The sequence below is a fragment of the Mustela nigripes genome, chromosome 1, assembly GCF_022355385.1.
Source record: "Mustela nigripes isolate SB6536 chromosome 1, MUSNIG.SB6536, whole genome shotgun sequence".
Classification (NCBI taxonomy): Eukaryota; Metazoa; Chordata; class Mammalia; order Carnivora; family Mustelidae; genus Mustela; species Mustela nigripes.
In genome coordinates this window covers 119,986,817-120,010,143 of record NC_081557.1, presented here as the reverse complement: position 1 = coordinate 120,010,143, position 23,327 = coordinate 119,986,817, and the positions used below count along the sequence as shown (strand labels likewise).

The following is a 23,327-nucleotide window of genomic DNA, read 5'->3' as shown; positions in this document are numbered from 1 at the left end:
CACACAATTGCATTTGTGTGTGTGTTATTGTTTTTGTTTTTGTTTTTGTTTTTTAGTTTTGTCTTGTTTTCTTAGTTATCTCCTATGCTTATGGTTTTCTCTTTTATTCTGAATCTTGTGAGTCTCTTTCCCCACCTTGTTTAACCCACTCACTAGACTGAGTGATTATTTCATCATCATTCAAAGGGGTGCTTTTTAGATTTATTTATGTCCTCTATACTTTTTTATGTTAGGTTAATTTTAAATATCTCTTAGATTCTTCTTCCTAGTTTATCATTTTTTTTAATTTTTAAAAAAGATTTTATTTATTTATTTGATAGAGAGAAAGACATAGGGAAAGAGGGAACACAAGCAGGGGAGGGGGAGAGGAAGAAGCAGGCTTCCTGCCAAGCAGGGAACCCAGTGCGGGGCTCCATCCTAGGGCCCTGGGATCATGACCTGAGCTGAAGGCAGCTGCTTAACTGACAGAATCCCCAGGTTCTCCCTTCCTTAGTTTATCAAAATAACTAGTTTTTTCCTAGTTTAGTTTGATAAACTAGTTTATTTTGTTTCTTCTCTTATTTCTTTTATACAGAGTGTTTTTCTCCCTTGCCTTTAAAAAAATTAAAATTCTTAGAGCCATAAATATACTTGTAAATATAAATTTTGCTGGATCACATGGGTTTTAATTATTTTTATTCTATTTTTTGTCATAGCTTATACATAAAGCATAATTTCCCTTTTGATTTCCTATTTGATCCAAATATTATCAAGTGTCATCTCACAGTTTTTACAGAAAGAAATTGTTGTAATTTTTTTTTCTTAATTTTTGAGGTATATATCTCTGAAATAACTTAAAACTTTCATTATGACCATGTTTAGGATCAGTCATGGTGATAAACTTAGGAAAAAATACCTCTTTTTTGTTAGAGGATTACAAGGTATCTTTTAAAAATCATATTTATTGATAATATAATTAAATGTGTTATTTTTTTCTTTCCACCTATATTTATCTGTTCTAGAAGATATGCTGAAATTACTCAGTATATTTGTATTTTTAAAAATAAATTTATTAAAGTTCTAATAAGTTTTACTTTATTGCCTGCTATGTTGTTTGGTATATACAGTTTTTTAACTCTTACAATTTAATCATAAACTGTGTATTTTATAATTGTATAACATTTTTCTTTATCCTGGTAAGTACTTTTGACCTTAAAATTAAACCTTGACTGATACATGTTTCTTTGCAGTAATCTGAAAACAAAATATTCTTTTCCCCCCAAAGATGCTAATTGCTTTCTCTGTTGGCTTCTTGACCTTGAAGAGATGAGACCTTTAGAATACTTTTATTTTCTGCCTCTCTTCCTTTTTCCCCTTATCCTCTTCTTCCTCATGAGATCTTGGAAGTATTTTTACTTCTGCCTACCTTCAACTCACCTGTCTGCAACTCTTTTACTTTGAATAGTTTAGAAATGTATTGAAATGTTTTTATGATACATTCTTTTGTTTCAAGAGTCTTTATCATATAAGTTGTCTCTTCCTAGACATTTGGTTATTATTTAACTGTGTATTATATAATATAAACTGAAAGTTTCATTGATTACAATATTACTCTTCTTTTTCATCTTCCCTGTTACCACATCTCTTTTTCTGGTTTGTTTTTTCTTAGTTAGAGCCCTTTCTTGGTTATGTTTCTTAACTGGGGTGCCTGAGAAAATGTACTCTGAATTTTTGCATATTTGCAGTTTTTTTCCATGGATCAAAATGTAAGCTTGGTTGGCACAGGATTCTTTTGTCTGTGTCGTCTGTGAATGTTCCTTAACTCTATTTTTAAAATTTTTTTTTTAAAGATTTGTTTATTTTAGAGAGAAAGAGCATGCATGCCAGAGGAGACAGCAGTAGTGGGTAAGGGAGAGAATCTCCAGCAGAGTCCCCACAGGCACAGAGCCTGAGAGGTGCGGGGGCTTGATTTCATGACCTTGAGATCACAACCTGAGCCTAAATCAAGAGTCAGACACTTACCAGACACCCCTCTCTTTAAAGTACAAAAAATGAAGAGGCCAATGAGGAGCTGATTCTTTAACCTTTATAGGTTACTTGCTTTTTAGAGCTGGGTGCTTGCTTTTTTTTTTTTAAGTTCCAATTTTTTTTATTTTTTTTAGGTCTTTTTTTTTTTTTTAATAGTTGACACACAATATTCATTAGTTTCAGGTGTACAACATAGTGATTCAGCATCTCTAAATGTTACACTGCACTCACCACAAGTGTAGCTACCATCTCTCTCCATACAATGCTTTTGCAGTATCTCTGACTATATCCCACATGCTGTACCATTTATTCCTATGACTTATTTATTCCATAACAGGGAGCCTGTATCTCCTACTTTTTTCTTTACCCATTTTATTCATCCCCCCACCTCCCTTCCCTCTGGCAACCATCAGTGTATTTTCTGTATTTATAGGTCTGATTCTGCTTTTTGTTTCTTTATTTTTTAGAGTCCATTTATGAGTGAAATCGTATGGTGTTTATCTTTCTCAATCTGATTAATGTCTGATCCTCAGGGTCCATCCTTGTGATCCCAGATCCCATTCTTCTTTATGGCTGAGTAATATTACATTCAAATATATGCTACATCTTTATCCATTCATCTGTCAGTGGACGCTTAGGTTGCTTCCATATTTTGGCTATTGTAAGTAATGCTGCAATAAATATAGGGATGCATACATATTTTCGGTTTTCTGTTTACATTTTCATTGGTAAATACCCAGTTGTGGAATTACTGGATTATAAGGTATTTCTATTTTTAATTTTTTGAGAAACCTCAATATTGTTTTCCATAATGGCTACACTATTTTACATTCTCACCAGCAACACAGGAAGGTTTCATTTTCTCCACATCTTTGTCAGTACTTGTTCTTTTCTTTTTTTTTTTTTAATGCCCCCCCCCCACCTTTTTAAGATGTATTTATTTATTTGACAGAGAGAGCACACATGTGTGGGGATGGGGGCTGCAGAGGAATAGGAAGTCTGATGCAGGGCTTGTTCTCAGGACCCTGATCATGACTTGAGTCGAAACCAAGAGATGCTTACCTAACTAAGCCACGCAGGCACCCCTGATAATGGCCTTTCTAATGGCTGTGATTTTTAATTTTTATTTAAAACTCATTTAAGTAAGTTTTATATTCATTAAACTCATTTTTGAAACAATTTTTTTAAAAATCTGTCAATTAAAAAAAAAATGTGTCTCCTATGCAGTAAGGCTTTGTGACTTTGAGCCCGAGAGTATTCATAGCACCACCTTACTTGCTTGCTCTTCTGTCCTTAGAATATTTTAGTTCTGTTGAATATTTAAGTCTTTTTATATCCATAATGTAAATAACATAAACTCAGTGATTTGCAGTTATATAAGTCTGTATCAGTGTCTTAATCTCAGTTTCCTCACCTGTAAAATGAAGGTTTTGGTAATTTACTTCCTAGATTGTCTGATTCAGTTGTACCATAGTCCTCACATTTGCAGAATAAAGGCCAGGATTACTATGAAGCATTTATCAGTCTTCCACATATTGTGGAAGTCTTCCCTTTCTAGCCCATGTATTTCTCATGCACATATGTAAAAGGCTGGCCACGTAGGTCTACTTAATCCCTAAACATACCTCATGGTCTCCTTTAACTGTTCCTTCTCCCTGGAATCTTTTCTTCCACTGATTCTCACCTTCCTTCACACCTTGGTTTGGTGGAAGTCTTATTCTGATCTTCAGATAACAGCTGAGATCTCACTTTAAGAAGTCTTCCCAGTTCTCTGTAGCCCAAATTAATCTCTAAATTGTTACTCTCATAAACCTTGTATTTTCAGTTTTATCACATTATGCATTTTATTATAGAGGTATGTGTGTGTAATTTTTATTTGACCTTCTTCTATAGTTTAATATGCTCCTACACTACTGGGACCATATCTTACTCTTATTATGAGTTTGCGCCTATATCAGGGCAAGTAAATATTTATATGTTTTAACTGAATTTGAGCAAGAATGAGAAATTTATATTGGCCAGAAATCAGTTTTGTGGTTTAGTTTTGATATTTTCGGAATCAGCAACACTTTCAGTAGATTTTCCTTGTACATTTTATCTACCGTTTTTTAGGACAGGTATTTCTTAAGTCAGCAAGAAAATTAACTACAACAGGAACTTCATTAAAGCTACAATTTAGGATATGCAAATGTGAAAGGTTTCTAACTTTACCCTGTACATTTCGCATATATCATTAGTCACTGTTAGACACTTTGGTCTTGCTTAATATAATTCAGTGCTGAATGTGTATTTTAAAGTGAGAGTTTTGACATCAACATTTTTAACTTTTGTGTAATTTATAATCTTAACTTGGAATTAATGGAAATTGTTGCTTCTATAGATTGTGGTTTGAAACTGCTAATAAGTTCAGTAAGTAATACATGATCTTCAGCTCCTAAGCTGTGAGTAGTAGATTTCATTTTTTTGTTAAAATCTATGTCTGAATTGAAAGGGGTCATAGGGTCTGAATGGTGAATAAAGTAGTAGAATACTAATCAGAAGACAGAAGTACTGGACTCACTCTATTATTAACTTACACTGTGCTCAGTAATCTAAAGTAACATGGACACTAATCTCCCTTTTAAATTGGTAATAATAGTCCCTGCTTCTTGATAGCCTGTGAAGTGCTTTCATCACCATTTAAAAAAAATGTTTTAACTTCTTGTAGCTCTTTGAAGTAGTTATTGATCATCCCTATTTTATAGATGCAGAAATTAGGACCTAGAGAAATTAAGTTACTTAAGATATTAAGTACTAATATACTTGGAACTAGACCCCAGAATTTACCCCACAGTTAAGACTTTTAGCTGTAGTCATTTTGTGGTGGGTTTTTTTGCTTATAGGGTGCTGCATAAGTGCACTGTTAACAATTATCAAACAGTTTTCTCAAATGTCTCAGTAATATATACATTCCATCACATTTATATCTTTTTCCCTGGGTGATGTCTGATAACATTAAATATCAGGAGTGTGATTTTATTACTTTTTCCAAGTGAATAATTGTGAAAGCTATCAATATTTTTTAAATCAGGAGTGTGATTTTATTACTTTTTCCAAGTGAATAATTGTGAAAGCTATCAATATTTTTTTATTTTTTAAATTTTGCTTCAAGCCAAGATTTCATCTTAAAAGTACAAGGTAATTTTAAAAACATGGCTAGTTGATGTTGACTGTTAATATCTTTTAGTTATATAATTAAAATTTTTAATCAACATATGATTAATGAATATTTCTGAATTTTTCTGTCTTTATTCTACAGAATGGTTAATAAAGCTGATCATCTCTAGGAAGGATATTGGTTCACCTCATGTAAAGTATGCTCAGTTCCTTTCCAGTGGTGTAAGTATCTCGTCCATTTCTTAATTTTTATCTTCCCAATTGTTTTTAATACAGTGAAGAAATCATTATGATTATAATGCAAAAAATGACAGCAGGGATTCGTAGAGTAGAAAGAATTTTTTCATAATCACAGTGGAAAGGAACAAATTTTCAAATCTATGAACTTTCTCTTTTACCATTTTTTTTCAACTTTGATGTCTGACATTCAGTTCTAACATAAAACTATTAATTATGTCAAACTTCTTATTAATAGGTTAGAAACTTACAGCATAGGGACACCTGGGTGGCTCAGATGGTTAAGCATCTGCTTTCAGCTGAGGTCATGATCCCAGGGTCCTGGGATGGAGTCCAATTGAGCCCCAGTCAGGCTCTCCACTTAGTGGGGAGTCTGCTTCTCTCTCTGCTTGCCCATCCCCCTATCTCTGCTCATGCTCCCTCTCTTTCTTTCTCAAATGGAATAAATAAAATCTTTAAAGAAAAAAGAAGCTTCTAAAAAAAAAAAAAAGAAAGAAAGAAAGAAAAGAAAAAAGAAGCTTACAGAATAGATGGCTAGCTACTGTTAGATTCCTTGTGACAGGCAGAGTATTAGAAGCATGTTACCCTAACCCTGCCTTTGTGTGCAAACTCCTAAGCACCTTGGCCATTTTCCTTTACCTCCTGGAGATAATAATGTAGTTAAGCCTATTAGCTAATGTCATTGGTAGCCTTTCTTTGGAATCAGGCAAAAAATACAAATGGAGATGGTGGTATTATGTTGAGAGTTTTTGTGCTAGGATATGAACTGTAACCACTAGTTCATATTAAATAGGCCCCTGAATAAAAGTATTCCGGGAATTTCAGATATTAGAGAAGATAAAGTATCTATTAGCTCATTAAGTGCATCTTTAGAGTCTAATGCAGAGTGCCTTTAGCATAAGTATTTTCTGAAATTTGGTGCTATGTTTCAATTAAATTCCTTCCATTTTGTTTGACAGTTCTATAATCCAGTAAGTAGATGTTAACATAGATTTTCTTTATTATTTGGGTTTTTAGTTAAAGTCTTTTTCTCTCTCAAAAAAAAAAAATTTTTTTTTCCTCTCTCACTGACTAGCATATATCAGAAAGTCTCTGGAATTAGGCCCAGGTGATGTGAACTGTAGCCTGAGTTTCTACTAAATAGCTATGTCCTTGGGAAATGGCAAGGCACTGCATGCTTTGGGCCTTAGTTTCCCTTTTTTTTTTTTTTTAATGATGCACTTGTTAATGGCTGTTTTTAATGGCCATTAGAATGTAAGCGTCATGAAGCCAGGAGTTTTTGCCTGATCTGTCCCTTTTTGCCAAGTACATGGTCTGACACATAGGGTATATTCAGTAAATGTTAGTTGAATGAATGACTTTTTCTCTAAATGGTGTCCAGTTTTCTGATTGCACACCTACTTTCAATTTCTCTCTATAAACTTGCAAATTTTGACTTGGATTTTTTTTTTCCTGAACATGTGTAAGGTGGCTACAAGAAGAAAATTTCAGTCTTTATCAGTGTTAATTTAAAAATAACTGTTATAAAGTGTGATTGACACATTGGAATATAATCTCATTTTTCTCAGTCTTTTTATTATGAAAAGAACATCTTATATTATCATTTGTAGTTATAACCCCTATTCTTTTGTTTTAATCAGTTCTCCTATTGGCTTGAATTACAGAATCATCTTATCATACTGTTGAGCTCAGTCCCCAGTAAATCTTCATTTCTTACTTATTCTCACTTCTTATCATTTTTAAGCTTTAAGACTCCCACTCCTTTGATGGTAATAATAATTGTGAAAGAGGTTAATGTGCTATAAATAGTAAGAAGAGCCCGAGTACATCTTTAGTTGATGAATATTATGATTAACTCTAGAATGCGTTAAATCATCATGCAGTAAATACCAAGTATGTGAAACAAAACTAACTTACGAGTAGGTCATATGTTGCCTAGTCATTCTAGATAAAAAGATAGCAAAGAGAATCAAGCTGAAGAAAATGCTAAACGCAGTTATTTTAATAAGATCTTAGTAACTATTAATGCTTTACAAGTAAGGTAGTAATGTCATTTTTGCACAGGTAATTTCAAGATTAATTATATGTAAATGCTTTAACCTTCTTTGCTCTATATGTTTGTAAAATTTAGTTTAAGTAAGTGTTCTGGACCAGATGCCGATCTAAGAAGGGTTTAGGTACAAATCCAAGTAGGGATAAAATTGATTATAAAATAGGTTTACGGGGCACCTGGGTGGCTCAGTGGGTTAAGCCGCTGCCTTCGGCTCAGGTCATGATCTCAGGGTCCTGGGATCGAGTCCTGCATCGGGCTCTCTGCTCAGCAGGGAACCTGCTTCCTCCTCTCTCTCTCTGCCTGCCTCTCTGCCTACTTGTGGTCTCTCTCTGTCAAATAAATAAATAAAATCTTTAAAAAATAAAAAATAAAAAATAAAATAAAAATAAAAAAAATAAAATAGGTTTACTACTATGGTCCGATAGTATGGTCTTTTGGAATATCAGTTTATGAACTGAGCCATAATTCCTGAATTTAATTGTTCTTTTATGCTTTAAACATTGGCTGTGTTACTGCAGTGTCAAAATTCTTCTCACATCATTTTCAATTATTGTTGGCCTGAGTCTGCATTCAGATTAGTGATTTAAAGTGAAAGACGTTCTTTATCCTGTGAACAGTTCTTGTGCTATATAAGAAAATTAATTCAGTTTTTACATGTTATCTTTTTCTGTTATAAAAGAATTGCTGGTATCATGGACTTAGATGACCTTTGTATGTCATTTACTGCCATAATTTCAGGATTACATGCTTAAACTAGGTAAGTTATGAGAAACAAAGTGTAGAAATGAGAGGCTGTACCTTTGTTTATGTTAATACACATGGAGATACTATTCTTGATATCCAAGAAAACTTCTAATCTTGGCATTTTCTGAGTGAAATATAGTACATTCAACATCGTATGCATGATTTGATCCTGGTCATTATGCCTACTCTGTAGTGATCATACATTCCATCTTAGCAATTGTAGATCTTTTTACATTAGATATATCTTTGTACTAGGGACCTCTCTTGGTGCAAGGCACAAATATCCAATTTAAACAAGTGTAGCATAAGGGGAAATTTATGCTCTTACATAACATAGCAAGAAGGACAGAGATGTGGCAGGGACTCAGGAATTATTAGAACAGAGTATGAACACTGCAGAGCTTTCTCCTTTATTTGTTTTTGCTTCCTCCTTTGTTCTGCATTTCCTACCATGTCTGCTTTATTCTCCTAAAAAAGTCACTTCTTTCAGGTGGTGAGGAACCTGTCAGACTAATATCTTTCTGCAACTGAGCATGGTTATAGTGACTATCCATTTTCCTCCTGATCTAACCTAAATATTTTTAAGAAGGGCAAGGCTTGGCTTCTTTGTGTACCCATCTTTTTGGCCAGAAGGTGGGATATTACTAGTGGCAATACCAAGAACATGTAGTTGGAAACAGTGAGACACTCTTAGGCAGAAAAAATAATACATATGTTCTGTTATCTATCTCCTTTTAGGGCTTTTGAAATAAAAGTATTTCCCATGGTGAATCTGAAATGACATAAAATACTAACTTGTTCCAGATACTGTGGAATCATTAGTTTTGATAGTTATAATACAAGCTTAGGATGGTACTTTTCAATAACAGGTTAAATTCATATAAAATTTATTTTAGTTTTATGCTATCCTGCTCCGTACGGAAAAAGGTTTAAGGAATTATATACAGGTAGTACCTGCTCTGATATAATTGGACAGGAAAATAAATAGGAAAAAAATCAGCTTTGATTTTTTTTGTCCAGATGATAGAAACAGTTTATGAAGTCTCATTTAAACTAAGGTTAGTTTATGAAGTATTTTGAAAGCATTAAGACTGAAGTTAGCAAAGGACAGATCTACTTTATTCACAATGGCAAAGAATAACGTTTAGAAACCTCAACTTAATAAGTCAGTAAATTCAGGGGTAAATTATTTCAGTTACTAAAGGGATTGGGCAATTACATGTATTTATTTTTTAATTTTTTAAAAGATTTTAAAAATTTATTTATTTGAGAGAGTGTGTGTGTCACAAGCAGGGGGAGGGGCAGAGAGAGAGAGAGAGGGGACAAGCAGACTAACCCCTGAGCAGGGAGCCCACTGTGGGGCTTGATCCTGGAACCCTGGGATCATGTGCTATCAGAGTGCTGCTCCGTAGTGCTTTGCCTCCGACGTCAAGGTACCCCTATTTTTTAATTTCTAATATAGTTAACATACAGTGTTGTATTGGTTTCATATATACAATATAGTGATTCACCAATTCTATATGCTACTTACTGCTCATCATGCTGTGTGCTCTTAATCCCCTTCATCTATTTCACCCATCCCTTACCCACCTCCCCTCTGGCAGTTTATTCTCTATAGTCAAGTCTGTTTTTTTGTTCGTCTCTTTTGTTCTTTGTGCATTTGTTTTGTTCCTTAAATTCCACGTGAGTGAAATTATGGTATTTTTCTTTCTCTGACTTTTTTCACTTAGTGTTATACTCTAGTTCTATCGATGTGGTTACAAATGGCAAGATTTCATTATTTTAATCACTAATATTCCTCTTTCTCTCTCTCTCTCTCTCTCTCTCTATATATATATATATATATATATATACACCACATCTTCTTTATCTACTCATCTAACAGTGGACGCTTGGGCTTCTTCCATAATTTGACTATTGTAAATAATGCTGCAGTAAACATAGGGCTACATCTATCTTTTGGAATTAGTGTTTTCATTTTCTTTGGGTAAATACCCAGTAGTGGAATTACTGAATTATAGCGTAGTTCTATTTTTAATTTTTTGAGGAACCTCCATACTATTTTCCACTGTGGCTGTACCAGTTTGCATTCTCACCAATAGTGCACACAGATTCCTTTTTCTCCACATCCTCACCAATATTTCTTGTTTCTTGTATTTTTGATGTTATCCATTCTGATAGGTGTGAAGTGACATCTCATTATAGTTTTGATTTGCATTTCCATGGTGATGAGTGATGTGTCTGTTGGTCATCTGTATGTCTTCTTTAGAAAAATGTATGTTCAGGTCCTCTGCCCATGTTTAAATTGGATTATTTGCGGGTTTTGTTATTAAATTATGTAAATTATTTATCTCTTTTGGATACTGACCCTTTATAGGGTATATCATTTGCAAATCTCTTCTCCCATTTAGTAGGTTATCTTTTAGTTTTGTTTCTTTTGCTGTGCAGAAGCTTTTTATTATGATGTAGTCCCAATTTTTTATTTTTGCTTTTGTTTCCTCTAACTTAGGAGACATATCCAGAAAGATGTTGTTATGGCCAATGTCAGAGACACTACTGTCTGTGCTCTCTTTCATGACTTTTATGATTTCAGGTCTCACATTTAGGTCCTTAATCCATTTTGAGTTTACTTTTGTGTATGGTGTAAGAAAGTGGTCCAGTTTCACTCTTTTGCATGTAAAGTTGTTCAGTTTTCCCAACACCATTTGTTGAAGCAATATTTTTTCTATTGCATATTCTCGTCTCTTTTGTCAAAGATTAATTAACCACATAATCATGGGTTTATTTCTGGGCTTTTTATTCTGCTCTGTTGATCTCTTGTTTATTTCTGTGCCAGTACTGTACTGTTTTGATTACTGGTGATTTGTAGTGTATCTTGAAGTCTGGGGTTATAATACTTCTAGTTTGGTTCTTCTTTTTCAAGATTGTTTTGGCTATTTGAGTCTTTCATGGTTCCACACAAATTTTAGGATTATTTGCTCTAGTTTTGTGAAAAATGCTGTCACTGTTTTATTAGGGATTGCATTAAATCTTTAGAATGCTTTGGGCAGTAAGGACATTTTAACAGTGTTGGTTCTCACAGTCCATAAGCATGTAATATGTTTCCATTTGTTTTTGTCATTTAGCATCTGCTTTTAAACAGAAGTTCCTAGGATTTGGATTTAGTATATTACTAAGCACTGATAGAGCAGACAAATGGCTAAAGATTATAACAGAAACTAAAATATTAAGTGTCTCTTATAAGCCCCTTGGAAAATGTTCACATAGCTTTTACAACAAACTTTATTTAAGCCTAATATACCTTCTGAAAAACGTACAAATCAGTAGTCAGTGCTTGGTGGATGTTCACAATGAATATACCAGTGTAATATAACTAACATAGAACACGGAACATTACCAGCACTGCATAGCATTTTAATAATAGATCATTTATGTTAAGCCAGGTGTATTCTTCTTTTGAAATGGGTCAGGAGAAAAAAATAAATGAGTTACTCTGGGTGCAGTTTTCTCTTCTCTCCCAACTAGATGACATATTAGGGAGGGGGATGTATTAAGCTAACAAGTAGTAAAGTATAATTGTAATGGGCAAAGAATTTAAAGATTTATTTATTAGTTTGAGTTAGAGTACAAGTTCATGTGCTGTGAGAGGGGCAGAGGGAGAGAATCTTCAAGCAGACTCCTCGTTGAACCTGGAGACTAACATGGGACTTAATCCCACAACCCATGAGATCATGACCTGAGCCAAAACCAAGAGTCGGATGTTTAACTGACTGAGCCATCCAGGTGCCCCATAGCCAAAACATTTAGAATAGCTAACGACTGGAAACAGTCCATGTGTCTAAAATAGGATGAATAAACAAATATGTAGTATATTCCTATAATGAAGTAGTACTCAGTAATAAAATGGAACAAACTACAAATACACACAACATTGGAAGTGAATCTCAAAAACTTTATACTGAGTGAAAAGAGTACATAGGAATTCCCTTTATATAAATTTTTAGAACAGGGAAGACTAATCTGTGGTGGGAAAAATCTGAGCAGGGCTCCTTGTGAGAGAAGGGGCCAAGGATTAACTGGGAACAGGACACTTCTTGGGATGGAAGTAATATTCTATATCTTCACAGGCATTTTCACAAGTTATATATTTCTTTTTTTACAGCATGTACTTCTCAAAACTCATAGAATGGTAAACATAAGATTTGTGTATTTTCTTTTATGTAAATTTTACCTCAAAAGAAAAAACCTACAAATACTGAGTTCTAGTTAATAAAATGCATGTGGAAGTGTTTAGGAGGGAGTATACAGATGTCTGTACCTGATTTTAAAATGCATAAAAATAAGATGAATATAGGTATGGATACATAAGGGAAGGGGTAGTTAACATTATAAAGCAAGTAAAATGTTAACAGTAAAATATAGTATGTGACTGTTGACTGCAAATTTCTTTTAGTTTTTGTGTATGTTTAATGTTTTTCATTATAAAATGTTGGAGGGAAAAAACCCAGGCAAACAAGAAATAATGTAAAAATCATGAAAATAGGACTTATATCATGGATAGCTTGTCACAGTGAGTATTAGAAGAAAGGAGAAGATGTGACCTATGACCACAAATGGCTTGCAACATGTTATTTGTGGTCCGCAAAATGTGTTTGTTTTTATTTTTAATTATCCTGTCTCTACAACTGGAGATTTCACATAAAAATTCTAGATTTTTGCCTGCTCATTGTTAGAAGGATTTGAAAGGCAACACAATCAGTGGAATAGAATAGACAATCCAAAGGTAGATAGAGATTTGTGTGAAAATTATGCATATGAGAAATGTTGTATTTCAGATTAGAGGAGAAGAGATGTATTACTCAGTAAAGCCACCTATGCAATTTTTGGGAAAATTTAAAGCCCAAATCCTTTCACACTCATTAAGTAAATATAAATTCCAGATGGAGCAAAGATTTAAATTTAAAAATCCTATTTCTAGGACCTCGAGTCCATCAGTAGAGTGATTTTATCCAAGTGGTTTTAACTGGAGACTTAAAAGAGTTAAATAGCCTATATCCCAAATCATAGGATTCCAGTAAGTCCCGCTATATGTTGGAAAACAGAATAATATATGTTTTTGTAGTCTGTAAGATCTAGGTTTAAATCTTTTTTCTACTCTAAATCAGATTTTTTGCAAGGTATAGAACCACTCAGACTTCGTTTCCTCAATGATTCAGTCAACTAATATGTGTTTTAAAAGTCTGCCATAGGGAGTTGTGAGGATCAGATGAAATTACATTCTATGAAACTCTTGCCCAATGCCTGCCTAGAAGTGAATGTTCAGTAAATTTGTAGTATAGAGGGATGAAGAAACAGACTTTGAACAGCTGTGGGGAACTGACCCAGAACTGATGTTTACATGTAAAGGATGAGAAAATTCCTTCCATTAGTAAGCATTTATTAAGAACTTACTGTATGCCATGCATCCTTTTGGCATTTGAACTATAAAAATAAAAATCTTTTAAAAAAATCTTAAATTAGGAAAGTCAGGTTTTATAAGAAAGGAATTTAAGTAGTGAGAATTTTTAAATTTGATAATTTACTTAAAATTAATGTTGCTATAACACTGACATTTTCTGGCATGCTAGTTTCTTGTGTTAGTTAAAGGAAACATGATGTGGAAGGAATTTCCCAAGAAAAATGAATAGTTTGGCTACAACCATGAAAGATCCATTTCTCAGGATAACTATTAAGAGAGAGTGCATTACAGAGATGAGATACTAAATGAAATTGCTAAGTGGTGGTTGAAATGGTACTTAGTTAAGATTTTTTTATGTACCTTCTTTTCCATTTAAATATTTTTGCTGGTTATTAGTATTTGCCTGGGCTTACCTTACCAAGTCATTTGTTTACACTAAATGAAGATAACAGACTTCTTAGGTTAGTTTTGCTGATATTTAGTAAAACAAGATAATATAAACTGCTTTTGCAACAACTTTTCATTAATGGTACTCTACTGTAGAGTAATGAATTTGAGATGGAAAAGCCACCTATGAGTAATCACAATTAGGCTAGGATTAAAAGTGTATGTATCTAATCTGCTGTTTTGGGATTATTGCCATAACTGAAATTTTGGTTCAGATATTTACCAAATTGAGGAAAGTATAAATTTTATGCCATATGCAATTGGGTTTTGGGGCACCTGGGTGGCTCAGTGGGTTAAGCCTCTGCCTTTGGCTCAGGTCATGATCTCAGGGTCCTGGGATTGAGCCCCACATCAGGCTCTCCACTCAGCAGGGAGCCTGCTTCCACCTCTCTCTCTGCCTGCCTCTCTGCCCACTTATGATCGCACTTTCTCTCTCTCTGTCAAATAAATAAATAAAATACTAAAAAAAAAAAAAATAATAGTTTTATGTTACACCTAATGTCCGTCTGCTAATAAACTCAGTAACTATACCAGTTTGTCATGACAAAAACATTTTAGCATGTAGTGATAATAACTGTTACTATAATAATGTGTTAATCATTTTCAGTAAAGAAATTGATGTAGAAATATTTTGCATCTTCCCCTCAGCATTCTCTATAATGATATGTTCTTTGATATATGCTGTAAATAAAAGGGGTTTTTTTGTTTTTTTTTGTTTTTTTTTTAGTTTGCTGGAAACCATGTCTCACTATACAGATGAACCCAGATTTACCATAGAGCAGATAGATCTGCTTCAACGCCTTCGGCGTACTGGAATGACTAAACATGAAATTCTGCATGCCTTGGAAACTTTGGACCGTCTTGATCAAGAGCATAGTGACAAGTTTGGAAGAAGGTCCAGCTATGGAGGAAGTTCTTATGGGAATAGTACCAACAATGTTCCAGCATCATCTTCCACAGCTACAGCTTCCACACAGACCCAGCATTCTGGAATGTCCCCATCTCCTAGCAACAGTTATGATACCTCCCCACAGCCTTGCACTACCAATCAAAATGGGAGGGAGAATAATGAGCGATTATCCACATCCAATGGAAAGATGTCACCCACTCGATACCATGCAAACAGCATGGGTCAGAGGTCATACAGTTTTGAAGCCTCAGAAGAGGACCTAGATGTAGATGATAAAGTGGAGGAATTAATGAGGTTAGTTCTTTTGCTTACTCAGAGTCCCCAAAATGTGTTTGTTCTTAGATTGGTTTTGAGTAATATACTGTATTTCAGCTACTTAACCCATAAGAACTATGATTTCCTCCTCCTCCTGCTGGAGGTGAAAGAAAATATTTTCAAGTTTTATGATTTTAATTCAAATTTTCTCTACCATAGCCCTTTCTCTTTGCTGCCTGATAAGCCTTTTCCATTCTGTTTATCAAAGCAGAAGTTAACCTTCTCTTTATAGTACTAATTGCTAACATCTGAATTGCTAACACATTCCAGTCCTTCGAGTTTTGAGAGAAAAGATGATTTTACCATGATACAGAATTTGTACAGTTTTTCACTCTAACATACCACAATAAAGTAATTATGAGCACCTATTATATAAAAAGTTGTGTTCTTCGGAAGAAAAATAAACATGGTTTCTATCCCTAAGAAGCTAAAGTTCTAATTTAATAGATACCACATATATATATACATGTATGTATATACATACATACATGTATATATATACACACATACACAGAGTTCTAATATATGCCATATATATACACACACACACACATACATATGTATGTATATATATTATGTATTACAAGGTAAATGTTTTAAACACTGAGGAAAGAAGTCCACTTCTTCTAGGTAATTAGGAGAGGCTTCACACTGGACCTGGAACACTGTGAGGCCAGTAAGCGTGTGTTTTATTTGAATGTTGTGTTTCCAGGATCTAGAATTGTCTTTGGCACATGGTAAGGGTTTAATATGTTAAGTGAATGGATGAATTTGAGCTAAATATAAAAGGATAGCTTTTGTTTTGAAATATAGGAACTTTATTTAAAGTTAAAGGAATAGTAAAAGGTAGAGAAGGCAAGGATGTTCAGTTTTATAAAGGTTGCATGAGCTCTAGACTATGGTAATAAGAATATTATTTTAGGATGCAGTACAGGTTTGGGAAGATTTGCGTTCCACACAAGTAGTTTATGTTTAATTTGTTTGGAATTAAGGATTTTTTACAGGTCTGTAGGAATAGACATCATAAAAGTATTGTTTTCAATAGATTATCACTTCTGTAGTAGGAGGAAAGCCTGCAGATAGATTAGAAGTTGTAGCACAAATTTGTCAAAATAAAGTCAAAACCTGTAGTGTTGAGTTATAGTTCTTCCTAAGGCTTTTAAGACTGAAGACGGTATAATGGTGACTTAATGTTGCATATGGAAGATCCATTCTCTAGTACCACAGTGGTAAATTTTAAATAAATTTTAAATAAACTGTCCCGAATTTATTTTTAGGGTAGCACTGCCTTGTGTGGAATTGTGAACTAAATGGACTCTTCCATCTAGATTACAATGTAATTCCTGTAATGAATGGTTTTATAGAGCAGCCATAGAACCGTTATTTAAACTTTTAAAACTTAAAGTGTAAGAGATTAATTTGGTTTTGAATTCATTTTCACTTGTTAAAACAGCTGGCCAAAGTTAACATGAATTTAACATGTGTATCATTGTCATGATTGAAAGGGAGAACCATTACGTCAAGTAGAAGTTACTTAATTCATTGAAATATAACAAGATTAGCTTTTAATTATCCTGAGTAGAGAGGATATCAATATAAAATTTATATTGTTGCTGTCATTGGTCAGTTTTAATAAGCTTTTAACATAACAATTAATTCCCAAACGTGTATTAGACTACCACAAAATTTACGGAAACTTTCTTGTTAACAAAAGGCTCTGAATATTGGCCAAGGTCTAAAACTTGACTACAAGGGTCTAAAAACTCAACTGTTCGCTCTTATATTGGCGTAATGTTATAATACAACTGTGTTCTCAAAATAGAAAACCTATTTAGCAGTGACTAGGATTTGTAGTTAAATCCCACAATTAACACACATTCAAGTTTTATCATTAAAAATATGCATGTTTTTGCATTGAATTTACTGCCACTTATTGCATAGTTACAATACTTTTATCTTTACCCTATTCTTTGCTTCTTTCTATGAACTGCTACTTTGGTTCTGTAATCATCTAAGGGTCTCATTGAACCTTCTGGCTCTCTGTAGTTCTCTGCCATTGTGTCTTCACCCACACCTGCACTCCTCCTTTATGCCCACCTCAAGTTTGCACGTAATAATGATCCTTAGGTCAAAGGGAGAGGTTTTTTGCATGGTTGTTCTCACTTTTAATCATTATAACCATGCTATGTATGAGGTACAGCGGAGAAATTGAGATTCATTAAATTTAAATAAGTAGCCCAAGAAAATTTAAAGTGGGTAGAGCCTGAATTCTAACCCATGTCTTTATTACCATGTCTGTGGTATCTGTTGCCTCTGTAAATAAGTTTTTCATGTCTGTAGATTTCAGTAAGATTTTAAGAACAGTGGATGATGTAACACAAGTGGAAGCTGTGAATGACTTAATGGGCTGCTCCTCCCTCCCTCTACCCACCCCCATGGTATTTGCCACTTCGGATCAGTTACTAACCAGAGGAATTTTTATTTGGTAGAATGTTAGAGAAATTTTTGAGCAGTGAATTTTTCTGAGTATCCTGTACCACATAGGGCTGTACTGCCCTTGCTAATCACTCAACACTATGAAATTGTAGTGGATTAGATTTGGTGGGCTCTAAGTGGGGAGAATGGGTATCTAAATGCCTTCCTGCCTCCTTTTCTAGATAATCATATATAATTCACATCTTGCGTGCTCACATTTCCCAACCTTTGTAACACTCAGTCATAAGTATTTTACAAATCACATAGCCCATTGAGTTCATAGACTTGACACCTAAAAATTTCAAGGTACACAAAGGAAATTTTTTGTAGAAATTAACTTTTAACTGTATACCTGATAAACTTGTTAAGAAAGAATCAGAAAGAAAGAAACTGCTACTTTTCCCACTTTTTAATTGCTTGGGGTAAAAAAAAAACCCTAGGTAGTGAGTTCTCAACAATTTATTGAATATGTAACATTTTAGGAAGGACTTTAAAGCAAAAAGCTAGAATGAAAAACCCATATACATACTAGTATTTTTAAATTGCATCTATTAACATATATATTTATATGTCAGTATATATTTGTTAATATTATAGTGTAGATCTGTTCTTTCATATATATACTATAAAGTAACAATTGAAATGAGGCTTATCAAGAATTCATAAATAATGCCATATATTAAGTTGTTATTCTTAACTACCCATGTATTAAATTTTATGACTGTGTTTGTATTTTATATATAAGATGCAGGACTTTATTCCAAGTGCTCAACTGTATCCCTAACAATAGGTGATTTAGGATATTTATTTCCTAAATTCAGTTACTATGTTGTGTATACATTAGAGTAGCTTTCCTTTTAAAGTTATCTTCAAAAATTTTAAATTATGCTTTATCTCCCTGTAGAAATCAAAGGGAGGAGATTCTTATTCAAAAGTTAAAGAGTTTGTATGTAATTGTATTTTCCCATCTGTGATATAGTCTGTCCTTGTAGGTATTGCTCCATCTCTGGAAGTCATTGAGTTAGATGGCTACTTTAAGGAGTCCTAAAGAATGTGTAGTATATATCAACTGAGAGAATATGGAAGATCTTAAAGCATTTAATTTTTAAACATGTAGTCTTTAATAGTCTTTGTTCCAGAAATGGAAGGATTGCCATTTTGAGCTAGCACAAATAACTTTCCATTCTGATTTGGGAAGCTTAAACATATTTGAGATTAATAATTTAGAGCTGTTTTATAAATTATCTAGATCAGGTTTGCCATTTTACAACCTTTTATCTTCAACTTCAAATTTGTTCATTCATTGAACAAATTAAGCTCTATTATATGCAAACCCCCTGAAGAATAAGACGCAATCTTTGTGCTGAAAGACTTCACAGGCTAGTAGGAGCAATAAGACCAGATCAGGAATGACTATAATATAGAATAGCATGTAACATATTAGCATGTGAGTAGTATAATTGAAATGATAAAGTTAGCTGTTGGAAGAAAGAGATCTTTTTTAGCTGTGAGGATCAGGGAGAACTTCTCTGACTAGATGACAGTTATATTGTATCTTAAAGAAAGGGTGATTCTACAAAGAGGCATTCCTGATTAATTCATTTTGGATGTTAAGAAAGGTCTGTAGAGGGGCGCCTGGATGGCTCAGTGGGTTGAGCCTCTGCCTTCGGCTTGGGTCATGATCCCCGGGTCCTGGGATCAAGCCCCACATAGGGCTCTCTGCTCAGCAGGGAGCCTGCTTCCCCCTCTCTCTCTGCCTGCCTCTCTACCTGCTTGTGATCTCTGTCTGTCAAATAAATAAACAAAATCTTTAAAAAAAAAAAAGGTCTGTAGATAACAATGGAAAATTTAGCAAGTTATAAAATTAATGGTAGTGGAAGGTGGAAACAAGAATTTTATGGAAAGCACCCAGATAGAAGAATTCACGGTGGCTGTGATTTGGAAAAGGTGGTAGGAGGAGATGACATAGATTTGAAGTGGTTTGATGCCAGTAGACTGGTAGCTCATCTTGGAAGTAAGCTTTGGAGTCAAAGAAAAATCAACTTGTGTTTCACTCTAATTTCGTAAGACTTGAGGACTACAAATCATGAGGAATGTGAAATTTTGTAAGTGAATTGTGATGAGTGCTGGGTGATAAAATAAAAACTTGAAAAAATCAGCTCTCAAAAAAAGCGAAGAAAAGGGATTCGTTCTTTTTAAAGAGGATGAAAATTTTCAAGCAAAGGGAGAAAGCAAAGCAGTAGGAGAGTATATGAAAATTAAATATGGAGTAAACAAAGGAGTTTCCACACCAAGAAACTCATTTCACAGAGTTGCTATGTGGACAGTAGGAGAGGCAGCTCAAGACTAAATAAGGGGGGATATTTGAGAGTTTAAAGAACAAGTTAACCTATAGATTGGAGATCTTTGAAATACACAAGAGAATTGGACACAACTGAAAGTTGAATACTATTACTATTTTGAAAATGCAGGTTCCCCCCACTATCTGAAAGCTTGAGTTATGCCACTTCACTTTTAGGAAAGAGCTCCATTAGTACGCGTTTTCACTAACTGAAACTTTAAAAAAAAAAAAATGCTGTTACCATTCTATGTAGGTCTTTTATAAAAGCAGAGAGGCATAATGCAAACTTTTAGAAAGCAGGGGATATCTGTACCTAGTGAAAATAACTAGACCAGGGCACCTAGGTGGTTCAGTGGGTTAAGCTGCTGCCTTCGGCTCAGGTCATGATCTCAGGGTCCTAAGGTCAAGCCCCACATCTGGCTCTCTGCTCAGCAGGGAGGCTGCTTCCCCCTCTCTCTCTCTGCCTGCCTCTCTGCCTACTTGTGATCTCTCTCTGTGTCAAATAAATAAATAAAATCTTTTTTTTAAAAGAAAGAAAATAACTAGATGACACATCACTGCTTGTGTCTAAATTGACTTCATAGAAATCTTTCCATGGTGCCTTAAAGTACCTCATGCAGATGTTTACTTCAGTCATAGGTTGTTACAGCAGATCATTTGTTTTTTCTTTACATGAGATTCTTTCTGGTGTTTTATAAAATAATAATCATTGTTTATTGAATGCTTTTACAGTTTCAAAAATTTTTACATTGAAGAATTTTTTATTTTATATATTATACACATATACATATACACACATTTAATACTATATTTCATTTAAATTTAATTTCAGTGTGTAGAGAAAAATTTCAAGAGTCTTGTGATAAGGGCTTTAATGTTCTCATTTTACTAAATGATGAAACCAGGGTCCAGCTATATTAAATCACTTGCCCAAGCATAACCTTATTTTTTAAGTCTTGAGTTTTTCTTAGATTTGAAAAAGCTTCTCTCTGGTAAAACAGTTGACAAAAGAGGTCTTGTTACTATTTTTTTTTAACTCATTGTGGGTACTTACAAACTTGCCAAGTAAATCTAAAAATATAGTCTATGAGAGGGTAAGTGAATTGCTGCTGTTTTGCAGACTTTTTGAAGTTCCTTCTGTCTTACTGCAGTCCTTGATAATATTGTACTGCAAGGCTGTGAATAATTCACAAACTGGATATTTTCTATTGGAATAATTGAGTGTTATCTTCTCTTTATGATTTAGTGTCTACTCTAGGTGAATTCAATTTAAAATAAATTGATTTAAATCAGTAGTCAAGAAAATATCATTTAATCATTTTCCCCACAAAAAGCACATTTTTAATTTAACCTAATAAATATTCTCTTTTGTGTATGTGTGTATATGTTAGTCACCATATAGTCCGTCATTAGTTTTTGATGTCAGTATTCCATGATTCACTATTTACGTGTAACGCCTAGTGCTCCATGCAATCCATGCCCTCCTTAATACCCATCACTGGGCACATCCATCCCCCCTTCTAAAACCCACTGTTTGTTTCCCGGAGTCCATAGTCTCCGTAGTCTCCCACTCTGATTTCTCCTCCTCCATTTTTCCCTTCTCCTAATATCCTCAATGCTATTCTCTCTTAAACTCAGTTTTCATTTTCCTAGATGGCTATTCTATATATTTCAATGCAGTACTTTATTTAAAATTTTTCAGATTAATTTTGAAGTTCTATCAGAAACTAAATGATTTAGTTGTTTTACTTACATAAGGCAAGTGAATGTCATACCACTGAAGTCATCTCTTGCTCAGCTGCTTATTGGTGGGTATTTGCGAGCCATTTGGCCTATTCTACCTATCTGTATTTTACTGAGCAGTTTTATTTGACTTTAAAGTGTATTTATTTGTGCCTTTTTCTTTCCCATACACAGTTTTTAAATAAAATGAAAATCATATTTTTCAAAGAAATAACTTCAAATATAAATAAGTGAAAGTTTTGGAAAGAATCTAGCTAGTATCTAGATCAGAATCTAGGTGAGTATGAGAAATTTTAAATATTGGATTAGGCCCCAGACTATTTTCTTAACCTAGAAGTCTTTTTGACTAGGATTTCCAACCAGTAGATCAGGAATGCACTATTAAGAGCTTCCGATTGAAAGTTGTCCCTACTGTTGGTTCTCTAACCTTTTTCAAAATTCCTGAAAGGGAACATGGAATCCACCAACAGAATGTATAGCCCCTTCCTCACCAAGGGGCTAAAATACCTGCTTTAAGTCAAATCACAGCTGGTTCTTTTTGAACAGGATCTTTTCTTTCATTGCTTCAAATAATCTTTAAAGAGACTTGAGCTCCTAATAGAAGTTTGTGGTTCATTTACAAAATGATTTGTAAAGATTTCATGGTCTCTTTATCTCAGATCAAAGGTCAGTAAACTTTTTCTGGAAAAGACTAGATGGTAAGCATTTTATACTTTGTGGCCAAGAGGCAAAATTGAGAATATAATGCACATACTTACAGCTAAGAGAAAACAAAAAGATCACAAATTTTTATTGACAAAATTCAATATAGAATATTAGTAATTGGAAATAGTTTTTAAAATACAGGTCTACCAATGAGAAGAATGGAATTTTTGGTGGGGAGGACATGATACTTAGCTTAATTCATGTTCAGAGTTAGTGTTCTCTGTTACCAAGTAATGATTGCAAGTGTTCATCTGTGAAAACCATTCTTAGCTCATAGGTTGTATAAAAACAGATGGGAGACCAGATTTAGCCATAGTTTGCTGACCCTATATGAGATTATAAATTACTGCTCTTCTGTGTTGCTTTTGAGCTTGATGAAAAATCAGTGCTTTACTTATGTAATCCTCTTGGACGTAAAACATTCAACGAGAAATTGGTTGGCTTTAAGGGTTTCAGTGTAAGTTTTACTTTATTATTCTGATGGGGAAATAGAAGTCTTGCCTCTCATTGTTATTCTAGTAAATGTCTAGTCTTTTGAGAGTTTGTTGTTTTCTGGTGGAGGAAAAATTAGGTCCATAATATGTAATCTCAAGGACATAGTATGACATAATTTTAAGTATTCTAGATATTACATATAACAGGAAATAAATAAATACCTTTTTTATATTTAAAAAATTCTATATTCACCTCCTCCCACTTATTTTTATTTTTTGGCTTAACAGGAAAAAGAAGGCAA

At 33.8% G+C, this 23,327-nt stretch overlaps 1 protein-coding gene across 7 annotated transcripts in view; it reads left to right on the top strand.

Annotated features, from left to right (window-relative positions):
• The window catches only part of HMBOX1 (homeobox containing 1), a 193,577-nt gene that overhangs the window by 69,745 nt on the left and 100,505 nt on the right, over positions 1–23,327 (top strand). For all 7 annotated transcript variants that reach the window (XM_059372440.1, XM_059372412.1, XM_059372431.1 and 4 more), the window contains exons 2-3: positions 5,306–5,385; positions 14,830–15,306. In XM_059372440.1, the coding sequence (XP_059228423.1) occupies positions 5,363–5,385; positions 14,830–15,306 (500 nt within the window). In that variant the 5' untranslated portion in view covers positions 5,306–5,362. The remainder of the gene's footprint in view (positions 1–5,305; positions 5,386–14,829; positions 15,307–23,327) is intronic.